At 40.9% G+C, this 12,448-nt stretch overlaps 1 protein-coding gene across 1 annotated transcript in view; it reads right to left on the bottom strand.

The window, feature by feature from the left end:
• LOC115136164 (uncharacterized) overlaps window positions 1-12,448 on the bottom strand; it is a 61,515-nt gene that overhangs the window by 39,419 nt on the left and 9,648 nt on the right. Inside the window, exons 3-4 of the mRNA XM_065024980.1 lie at window positions 2,473-2,700; window positions 2,035-2,186 (exon numbers count right to left, since the gene is read on the bottom strand). Of these exons, the coding sequence (XP_064881052.1) occupies window positions 2,035-2,186; window positions 2,473-2,700 (380 nt within the window). The remainder of the gene's footprint in view (window positions 1-2,034; window positions 2,187-2,472; window positions 2,701-12,448) is intronic.

Here is a 12,448-nt window from a genome sequence, read left to right as displayed (position 1 = left end):
TAGAGAATTTCTGTCACATTTGTATGGTTTCTGCACAATTAAATTAAAACACCAAAAGCTAAGCTTCTATTTAGAAAAGACCAGATTGGGTATACTGCCAAGTAGAATCAATGCGTTAGCCACAAACATGCCAAAATTTTCCGAAATAACTATATATATTAGAAAGATAAGCTTGAAATGGGCATGGTCTAAACCAAAAACATAATGTACCTGAAAATGAGTCTTTATTTTGATTGTTTTTCAAAGTTGGCTGGCTAAGTCATTGGTGCTTCTTTTGTAAGTCAAAAGAATTGAGGCTTGAAGTAATATACTTGACTAAACCATGTTTATTATTTGAAATAAAAATGAACCAAACTGCATATTAACTTATACACGTTGAAAGGAATAATGTTGTTTATACATTCATTTAAATATAGGACAACTTCAATTTATCGCCCCGGCATTTATTTGCTTAAATCACTGAACACAACAGCCGCATATTAGATAAATGCTTCTATTTGAGCCAGGCATCTATTTCCTTAATGCACACAGGTTTTTACACATTTGCATAGTTAGTTGTTAAATTCCAGCCTTTTAATCAATTTCCTACACTAATGTGTTATCGTTTACACACTGTGTCACATGTCTTTTGTCTCAGCATGCCTCTATAAAAAAAAAAATCCTTGACAGAAACATTATTCACATCTTTTACTGTGTTTTTGTCAGTTCTTACTGGGGGTGCCAATTTCTGGGGGTCTACTCCCAAAGTTGTTGCTGCTTTTGTTCTTGCCATTTCATATCTATCAGTAATTCATGGTAACCTTGTAAACAATTCATTTAGACCCCGTGTTTCTTTGAAACAGGCGTTTATTTGCTGGATTGGCTATTAGAAGGGACAGGCAGCTATTTGAGATTTTGCATTTAATTAAAGTTTTATGGTAGATAGATTATGTCGTCAAGGCAGTCCAATCCTAAAACTATTGTGTCTCCTTAGAGTATCTCACCAGGCTAGCCCCCTTCAGTTCCACAGACACCTGGAAGAGAAATGACATACAGAAACTCTTTCATGTACTAATTTAGTTATGACTCGCTAACACGTTCTCTTCTTACAATAACAACTTGGCAATAAGTTAATAAGACCCAGAGTTAGGGTTGATTACATTTCAATTCAGTCAATTCAGGAAGTAAACTGAAATTCCACTTCCACATTTTCATAATTGAAACACAATGAGGAAAATTGGAATTGGAATTAAAATATCAATTTATTTTCTGAAATGGAATAGATCCCAACTCTGATAAAAGCACAATGTCTTCAATGCCTGTCTGTTGCAATAAGGACAACAGTCTGTATAATATGCTCCTTGTTGTTACCTGTCTGTGTGGGTCCACCCTCCTTCTCTTCTTCCTCACGGTGGAAAATCTGTCCATCTGGCTGAGTCCTCCAGCGCAGTTGAAAGTCAGACACACCCTGCTTCATGAGCTCTACATTCAGCTAGATGAACGTTCAAGCGGTTAGATAAATGTTCAAATACACAGATACATTCTATTTCTCCCTTTCTCTCTCCCTCCCCCTTCCCTCTCCATCTCTCTCACCTGCTGTAGGAGCTGGTCACCGACTGCCTGGTCCGTCAGATCAGCATCTGATTGGATCTTCATCCTTGCCACCGTTCTCTTTGACTTTGGGGCTGAAATACATTTGGCGCTATTTTTCATGGTGCAAAATACCATAAATACCACAAAACTCAAAAGGTGATTGTTTTACTAGAGTTTAGTAAGCTGAGCAATGCATAAACAGAGTTATTTTTATAACGCACATTGTTGAAGACAAAAAAATGTCACACTGCCAGATTATGAGTTTTACGGTTTATTTTACACAGATTTCTACTCATTTGCATTGTCTCCCACACAAAAACATTCAATACAAAAAAACATGCATTGGAAAACAATTATCATCTCCACTAAATGTGTTCGACAGGAAATAAATTCTGGTCAATAAAGTTATTATTCGGCATACCATCACTGGCGGAATAAATACATGTACTGGTAAAGAAGTACCTGGAGGTTTGACTGTGGCAAATACTTCCACCTCACACAGAGTGAGAATCTTGTTCTGTCCAGGGATCACCACAACAACATAGCGACCCTCCATCTCATTACACTGGAAGGTGTAGGTCTTTCCTGCTGGGATGTTGGAGATGACAACACATCTGAAAGGGAGAGGGGGAGAGGAGGGGAGAGGGAGAGAGAGAGAGAGGGGGAATGAGGACTCTCTACAATGTACCATACAGTCATTCTGTTAAATATATAGCGACTGAATATGTATCCAATCTCCTTCAAGACTGGACATAAAAATGTACTGATGTCTATTTGTCACCTGGAGTTGTTGATGCCGGTGTAATACAGACACAGAACAGCCCCAGAAGAATGAAGACCATATCTGAACACCTACAAGAGAATAAATACATATGCACAAATGTCTACAGTATGTGTCACCTGGGGTTGTTGATGCCGTTGTTCTCCAGTGAGTTACCAATACGGATCTCAGCACCATCAAGTCTCTCAGGACAGCAGTCTCCTCTGTTGGTGATGTTGACAGCTGTCACTCTGTACACATCCAGCAGGTCCACTCTCCACCAGGGGTTGGTGTTAAATGCAGTGCTGCTGCAGGATCCACCATAGTTATAGTTAGTGTTGCGGTTTCCATCGATGACTTTACTTGGACTATTTTCCCAATTAAAAAGGGAAGACTGAGCAGCCACTCCTCTCAATGCCACATTGTCTGTTTGAGTGACAGAGACAGATATAATACACAGGTTTATTCATTAGTGCATATCATAACCATATATTTTTCAACTGACAACATTTTACAGGTTAGTTCAGATTAGTCCCTCCCTGTGTCGGCCATTTTGTTCCGTTTGGTTCCTAGTGAATACACCTCAAATATATAGAAATACCCCCTGCACACACACCTGCCTGCACCAACATTATCAAATGTAATTAGTAACTGTTAATTGGGACATTAACTGAACAAAATGTATTATTAGGCCTAGGTTCTGTCACAGTGGCCAATACTGATAGTTAATTCATTGATTAGTTGATTTGGTTTGTTTGTTTTTGTCTGTTTGTCTGTCTGTCTGCTTTATTAAAAATGCATTTACCTATCTGCATGGTGACCCTCCAAAAGAGTAGGAAGATCCCTGAAAAACAACAATATTATGAATGAATAATATTATGCATTTGTCATAGAGAATAATATTGTGAATACACTTTAACATTATATGACAAATTGTGTAACATGCTATAGGGTAATGCTGATCATTAAAGATCTCTGACTTTTAGATGAAAGGGTTGGGGTCAACTCAATTTCCATTTCAGTCAATTCAGGAAGTGCACTGAAATTTGAATGATCTTTTCAATTCTGATTGGTTCATTTGAAAGCTACAGGACTTGTCTTTTTGGAAATGCAACTCATTCTTATTCCTGGCAATGTCATAAGAATCTTTCAGAGGTTAATTGGAATGTGATTTACTGTCTGTTTTGACAGGAACTGAAATAGAATTGACCCGAACCCTTGTAGGGATTTAGTTCTCACCAGAGACAGGGATAGCTCTCCTACTCCACTCCATGGACCTGGGATGCAGCAACATATTCATCAGTCAATATGAATTAATAACATAAAACAATTCCCCCTTCAAATTATCAGTTAATATGATCTATTTCTGGACATCCAACACCTGCCATGTATAGGATGTGGATGTACTATTCTTGTCCTTTTCAGCATTAGACATTACCACACATACCACCACAACAATAACCTTATATTAATGTGATAATAACCCATTTCTTTACTGATATATTATCATAATTCTTTATTATAGTATTCGCCAAGGTTTAGAACAATAAAACACAATATCCAAACATAAGATTAACATACCTGTATTGACAGGGCTATCTTGTCCTCCGCTGAATCCCTCACTCCTCTCCTCCGTCTCAGTGTGCGTGATGGATTCTTCTTACTCTCTTTTCTCTCTCTCTGTCTGGCAAACATGCAAACCTGGGTCATGTTCATTAGGGCACACAGCAGAAAAAATGTAGCAACTTTTTCAACGGAAAACAAAAATGTGGGTTTGTTATTGGATAAGATCAGATAGTCCCTCACTCTTTGTTTTAATCTGTTTTCTTCCGTTTGGTGCCTTATGAACACAACCTTCTATTTGCCAAACATGGGGAGGGTAAGGTGAGGTGTATTTGGTTAGCAGTGGTCCGTAGCCCACCACCCCATGTGTGTTTACATTTGTGTGTGTGGTGGTTAATTTATGTATTATCAAATGAGAGACAAGCTTATCACACAAGTGATAGTTATACTTGAACTGAATCTTTATTAGTGAGAGCTCTGCAATAGCGATGGCTGGTCGCCGAACCACCCTCGGATGATTCGTTGAGAGACCCGACACAAAGTCTACAAAAATATTTTATGGCAAAGATCTACCCCTCAGTCTACATGACAATCAACAGATGTGTGGAATGGCTCACAAGGTGAGACTTGATATATGAGAAAGGACTATCCCGCAGCCAGATAGCATTTGCTATGAACACTGTTCTAATTGTTCAGTTTGGCCCCTTAGACGTGGCTCCGATCTCGTTCCTGGTACTTCATAGCACAGAAACACCAACTCATTCTATGGCATAGATCGATTGTCAACTCCAGATAATCCCATCTCAAGTAAAACCCCTTCTTGACCACACGCCTGGACAAGCTGACTGGGGGGAGTGAGCCTCTAGGTCATACACTACACCAGGATAGGTGCAACATCAGAGATGACATACAATGGTTCCAGACACTACCACACACATCTTTTCTCAGACCTTATCTTCCCCAAGCACACAGACATTGTAGAGACAAGTAATTGGTTCCCCATTAATCACGCCATCCCTTCACATGGTTTAGAATAGGTAAAAACACATTCACATGGTTTAGAATAGGTAAAGACACATTCACATGGTTTAGAATAGGTAGAGACACATTCACATGGTTTAGAATAGGTAAAGACACATTCACATGGTTTAGAATAAGTAAAGACACATTCACATGGTTTAGAATAGGTAAAGACACATGCACATGGTTTAGAATAGGTAAAGACACATTCACATGGTTTAGAATAGGTAGAGACACATTCACATGGTTTAGAATAGGTACAGACACATTCACATGGTTTAGAATAGGTACAGACACATTCACATGGTTTAGAATAGGTAAAGACACATTCACATGGTTTAGAATAGGTACAGACACATTCACATGGTTTAGAATAGGTACAGACACATTTACATGGTTTAGAATAGGTACAGACACATTCACATGGTTTAGAATAGGTAAAGACACATTCACATGGTTTAGAATAGGTAAAGACACATTCACATGGTTTGGAATAGGTAAAGACACATTCACATGGTTTAGAATAGGTACAGACACATTCACATGGTTTAGAATAGGTAAAGACACATTCACATGGTTTAGAATAGGTAAAGACACATTCACATGGTTTAGAATAGGTACAGATACATTCACATGGTTTAGAATAGGTAAAGACACATTCACATGGTTTAGAATAGGTACAGACACATTCACATGGTTTAGAATAGGTAAAGACACATTCACATGGTTTAGAATAGGTACAGACACATTCACATGGTTTAGAATAGGTAAAGACACATTCACATGGTTTAGAATAGGTAAAGACACATTCACATGGTTTAGAATAGGTAAAGACACATTCACATGGTTTAGAATAGGTAAAGACACATTCACATGGTTTAGAATAGGTAAAGACACATTCACATGGTTTAGAATAGGTAAAGACACATTCACATGGTTTAGAATAGGTAAAGACACATTCACATGGTTTAGAATAGGTACAGACACATTCACATGGTTTAGAATAGGTAAAGACACATTCACATGGTTTAGAATAGGTAAAGACACATTCACATGGTTTAGAATAGGTAAAGACACATTCACATGGTTTAGAATAGGTACAGACACATTCACATGGTTTAGAATAGGTAAAGACACATTCACATGGTTTAGAATAGGTAAAGACACACTCACATGGTTTAGAATAGGTAAAGACACATTCACATGGTTTAGAATAGGTAAAGACACATTCACATGGTTTAGAATAGGTAAAGACACATTCACATGGTTTAGAATAGGTAAAGACACATTCACATGGTTTAGAATAGGTAAAGACACATTCACATATGAAGAGAATGTTCCCTCCTGTCCTCTTCTTTTTCTGATATTCTGCATAGCAACAGAGACATGTGAAAGACAAGCCTGACCTCTCCCCTCTCTGGGTCCGAGGTGACTGAGCCCCAGCTGAGGGAGAAAGTACAACTGTCAACACCAGAGTCTGAAGGGTTACATTCTAATAAGTATATCACATAAGAATATTATGCAGATAAGACATCTTAATTATCTATGTTACACAACTAATTCTGATTCTTCTGCCACATGTGTGTGGTGTGGTGTGGTGTGGTGTGTGTGTGCGTGTGGTGTTGTTTTCTAGGGTATTTGTTTAGCAGTCATCCATAGAACCTCATCCCTTCCCCGACGTGTCAATAGTTACATAACTTCAAACGTTTCTGTCCCTGTCTGTCTCATGATCACTGACTGTGTGAATCTGTTGAGTCATTATTGAATTGTGGCAGTAAATGCTGTCCCTTGACATGTAAAAAAAAAAAACTTTCAAATGACAAAAACATGAAAAATAATACATTTCCCATTTAACCGTTATTTAATATGAAAACACATGTGTCCTTTATACAGCAAAACATATATTTTTATGAACTAGAAACGACTGGGCACTAGCAAATCGTCTTGATCGACTGGTCATTTGTAGAGGTGTGTTTCTGGGATTTAGAGATATCTACTATTTTGAGATATCTACTATTTTGAATGCTAGAAAGTGAACAAATGTATTTATTATATTTTAAGGATCAATAAAAACATGGAAAGCTATTAAAATACCGGTTTTTACCTCAGTTTTATTTAATTGTTGTTACTGCTTTAAAAATCACTGATTCCAAATATATTCAAGGACCTTGAGCATTCTCTCCAGTGGCAAAATGTTATCGGTGGAGGGGTCTAGATTCAAGACAATTATTAGCTAATCAAACCCTTTTCGTACTTCATTAATTGTGGATTCCATTGATAATTTGGTGTGCCTAAATCCAAACTGTCATTTGGTGTTTGTGAAATTAATTGAAGGGAAATAATACTGTGAGTAAAATGATTAATCATATCACTTCAGTAAACAACTTTTTCATGATTGATGACCTTAGATTTCAGCATTTGTGTCCAGCATTTCAGAAATTGTTTTACCTAAAATGTCTCATTGGTGTTACCATCATTTGTGTTACTACGGCTACTGTCCAGCATTTCAGAAAATCCTCCTTTTACCTACAATTTCTCATTGGTGACCCCCGGACAGGGCCAAACAGGAAGGATATAACCCCACCCACTTTGCCAAAGCACAGGGTTGAAGACAACCCTCTATTAGCCAAACACGGGGAAGGTAAGGTGAGGTGTATTTGTTTAGCAATGGTCCGTAGCCCACCACCCTGTGTGTGTGTGTTGCTTCCGGCGTGTATTTGATTATCAGTCATTCATACAACCTTAACCCCTCGCTGAGGTGAAATAAGTCAACAGTAGTTTATTTAATAAGAGCTTTTACTCAGAATACATCTTACTTTGAAGAATTACAATCAATTAATCGATTATTCAAATATTCTTATTAAACTTTCTTATGAAGAAGAACATAACAATGAAATTGAGGATCAGATATTCTCTAGTATTAAAAAAGGGATGTCTTAATTTTGCCCAGATTTCTAAATCCGTTCAAATGCAGAATTTAGACTAACTGTAAAATATAAAACATTGTGTGAAAGATCACTGTTAAAAAAAAATGTTTAATGGCATCCAATATAATTCCTACTTTGAGACTCATGATATGGTCCCCGTGTCTTATTTTTCAAGATCTGAAAAGCAAATGTGACCCTAGATCAGCACTCATAGTCTTGGATGCCTTGTAAATATGGGCGCAGAACTATGCATATAAAGTGGATGGTTTAAGTGATGGTGAATAACCCAGTTACTAGTATGTCCCATGGTTAGTCACAGTGCATTCGGAAAGGATTCAAACCCATTGACTTTTTCCATATTTTGTTACGTTACAGCCTTATTCTAAAATGGATTAAATAATATTGCTCAATCTACACATACTGTAATACCCCATAATGTCAAAGTGAAAACAGGCTTTTAGAAATGTTTGACAGAAATGCCTTATTTACATAAGTATTCAGACCCCTTGCTATAAGTCTCGAAATTGAGCTCAGGTGCATCCTGTTTTCATTGATCATCCTTGATATGTTTCTACAACTTTATTGGAGTCCACCTGTGGTCAATTTAATTGATTGGACCTTTTAGAAAGGCACACACCTGTATATATCACAGTTGACAGTGCATGTCAGAGCAAAACCAAGCCATGAGGTCGAAGGAATTGTCCGTAGAGCTCCGAGACAAGATAGTGTCGAGGCACAGATCTGGAGAAAGGTACCCAAAAATATCTGTAGCATTGAAGGTCCCTAAGAACACAGTGGCCTCCATCATTCTTGAATAGAAGAAGTTTGGAACCACCAAGACTCTTTCTAGAGCTGGACACCCGGCCAAACTGAGCTATCTGCAGAGAAGGGCCTTTGTCAGGGAGGTGAACAAGAACCCAATGGTCACTTTGACAGAGCTCCAGAGTTCATCTGTGGAGATGGGAGAACCTTCCAGAAGGATAACCATCTCTGCAGCACTCCACCAATCAGGCCTTTATGGTAGAGTGACCAGACGGAAGCCACTCCTCAGTTAAAGGCATATGCCCACTTGGAGTTTGCCAAGAGGCACCTTAAGACTCTCAGACCATGACAAACAATATTCACTGGTCTGATGAAACCAAGGTTGAACTCTTTGGCCTGAATGCCAAGCGTCACATCTGGAGGAAAACTCACATCACCTCTACGGTGAAGAATGGCTTTGGCAGCATCATGCTGTGGGGATGTTTTTCAGCAGCAGGGACTGGGAGACTAGTCAGGATCGAGGGAAAGATGAATGGAGAAAAGTACAGAGAGATCCTTAATGAAAACCTGCTCCAGAGCTCTCAGGACCTCAGACTGGGGTGAAGGTTCACCTTCCAACAGGACAACGACACTAAGCACACAGCCAAGCCAATGCACGAGTGGCTTCAGGACAAGTCTCTGAATGTCCTTGAGTGGCCCAGCCAGAGCTCTGACTTGAACCCGATCGAACATCTCTGGAGAGACCTGAAAATAGCTGTGCAGCGACGCTCCCCATTCAACCTGACAGAGCTTGAGAGGAGCTGCGGAGAAGAATGGGAGAAACTCCCCAAATACAGGAGTGCGAAGCATGTAGCGTTATACCCAAGAAGAGTCGCTTCTGTAATTGCTGCCAAAGGTGCTTCAACAAAGTACTGAGTAAATGATCTGAATACTTATGTAAAGGCAATGTTTCAGTTGTTATTTTTTTATAAATTAGCAAACATTTTTCTTTGTCATTATGGGGTATTGTGTGTAGATTGATGAGGGGGAAACACTATTTAATCAATTTTAGAATAAGGCTGTATTATAACAAAATGTGGAAAAGGTTAAGGGGTCTGAATACTTTCCGAATGCACAATAGATTAGACTAATCATTAGAGGGTAGCAACAAGAAGAAAAGCACACACACAGTCTGTAATTTTCAGAGACATCCATTGTCAATCCATTAGCTATATCAATGAAAGTCCCAACAAAGTCAAATATATACTGTAAATCAGCGTTTTGTTCATATCCGTTAATGCCCTTCGACATTCTTACTGAAACATTACCGTCTCCTTTATCAGAGTCCATACCACCACATAAGGTACAACTAGTATTCAGGAAACTGTTCATTTCTGGTTTCCACTTGAGGCGGGACACAGTAAAGATGGTACACAACAAGGGGTCATCTCTGTCCAATGCCCGCGGTCGTGAAATGTGTGTTGGAAGTGAAATCAGGGATTCCATTGAACTTCTGGATGTTTTGTACTCAAATGCATTTGAAGAAGAGGACATAGACTCAGCAGTAGCTAAGAAGACCGAGGTCGATTTATACAGAGGAACCCCACCTCAACGGCTTAACCTCTACTGGGCTGAAAAAGCAATGTCAACTTGTAAAGCAACACCCTTTATCAAAAGAGATGGTTACGATGAGTTGATACAAAATATTCAGAAATGGCATAAGGGTGACCTGCCTTTTACCATGAATCTGCTCCATCAGCCAGGCAGCGGAGGAACCACTCTGGCCAAGCAGGTGCTCTGGGATATGAGGAAAACACTCAGATGTGCTGTTCCTGAGGCCCTACCTCATACATCACCGCTATCGCCAAGCAGGTGATTCAGCTTTTCACTGCAGGCAGAAAAAGGCCACCCGAACACTATGCTCCGACTGCTGGTTTCATGACTTTATTAACATAATGAGAGAACATTTTAGTGGAGATTATGTTCAAAAAATGTGTACCTTTTCGGGAGATGTCAGGAAAAATAGGAATTTTTTGGTCTACTAACTTCTTGCTTTCTTATCACTGGTGAATGCCTACGTCTCTGGATCCCACCTTCTGGAGTCTCAATGTCTGCTGCAGTCAGCATGGCTCACCCACTGATTGCAGAGCTGTGTGTGGTGTTATTGGCTATGGCAGGTGTGATACTGCAAGGACCTTCCTGACAAACTTATGGAGAAGAAGTGCAGCAATATTTGCTGGCCGTCATCAAAGATACACTAAGAGGGAAATCACTGTGGATGATTGTCAGAACGCAGATTGTAAACTGTTTTTTGGAAGAGACATGCTAACGAAAAGGGAAACGGGAGAAGTGGGAAGTTTCAGGTTGATTCAAGTTATTGAAGCCAAAGGATCCAAATGAAATTGTGTGTCTGTTTTACGATTAGCGTCAGAGAAGTTAATGCAAACCCGTTTTTCACTCAAGCTCTTGCTCGTTTTTTTACATTGAGATGAAGGATTATGTTGAAGAGGAGAAAGAAAAAAACGAGTTAAAAGTTCATTTTTTGCTGATACACTGGGGCACTGTAAGGGTTTTCTTCTGGTGAAAGAGAGGCGGACCAAAATGCAGCGTGGTGGTTATTCATGTTTTTAATAAAGACGACTATACATGAACAGACTATCCAAAACAAGAAAAGTGAAAACCTAAACAGTCCTATCTGGTGCAAACACAGAGACAGGAACAATCACCCACAAAACCCAACACAAAACAGGCTACCTAAATATGGTTCCCAATCAGAGACAATGACTAACACCTGCCTCTGATTGAGAACCATATCAGGCCAAACATAGAAATAGACAAACCAGACACACAACATAGAATGCCCACCCAGCTCACGTCCTGACCAACACTAAAACAAGGAAAACACATACGAACGATGGACAGAACGTGACAGAACCCTCCCCCCAAGGTGCGGACTCCGAACGCACAACCTAAACCTATAGGGGAGGGTCTGGGTGGGCATCTGTCCGCGGTGGCGGCTCTGGCGCTGGACCCCACTCCATAATTGTCTTAGTCCACCTCCTTAGTGTCCCTTGAGTGGCGACCCTCACCGCTAACCTTGGCCTAGGAAACCTAACAACGGGCCCCACTGGACTGAGGTAGCTCGGGACCGGGGGGAAGCTCGGGACCGAGGGGAAGCTCGGGCAGGTTGATGGATCTACCAGATCCTGGCTGGCTGGTGGTTCCGGCAGATCCTGGCTGACTGGCAGATCCTGGCTGACTGGCGGATCCTGGCTGAATGGCGGATCCTGGCTGAATGGCGGACCTAACTGATCCTGGCCAACTGGCAGATCCTGGCCGACTGGCAGATCCTGGCCGACTGGCAGATCCTGGCCAACCGGCAGTTCTGGCGGATACTGGCCGACTGGCAGATCCTGGCAGACTGGCGGATCCTGGCAAACTGGCAGTTCTGGCAGATCCTGGCTGACTGGTAGTTCTGGCAGATCCTGGCTGACGGGCGGATACTGGCAGACTGGCGGATCCTGGCAGACTGGCGGATCCTGGCAGACTGGCGGATCCAACTGATCCTGGCCGACTGGCAGATCCTGGCCGACTGGCAGATCCTGGCCAACTGGCAGTTCTGGCGGATCCTGGCTGACTGGCAGTTCTGGCAGATCCTGGCTGACGGGCGGATACTGGCAGACTGGCGGATCTAACTGATCCTGGCCGACTGGCGGATCCTGGCCGACTGGCGGATCCTGGCAGTTCTGGCGGATCCTGGCAGACTGGCAGACTGGTAGTTCTGGCAGATCCTGGCTGACGGGCGGATACTGGCAGACTGGCGGATCCTGGCAGACTGGCGGATCTAACTGATCCTGGCCGACTG

The sequence above is a fragment of the Oncorhynchus nerka genome, linkage group LG12 (genome assembly GCF_034236695.1).
Source record: "Oncorhynchus nerka isolate Pitt River linkage group LG12, Oner_Uvic_2.0, whole genome shotgun sequence".
Taxonomy (NCBI): domain Eukaryota; kingdom Metazoa; phylum Chordata; class Actinopteri; order Salmoniformes; family Salmonidae; genus Oncorhynchus; species Oncorhynchus nerka.
This window is presented reverse-complemented; position numbering and strand designations above follow the sequence as displayed.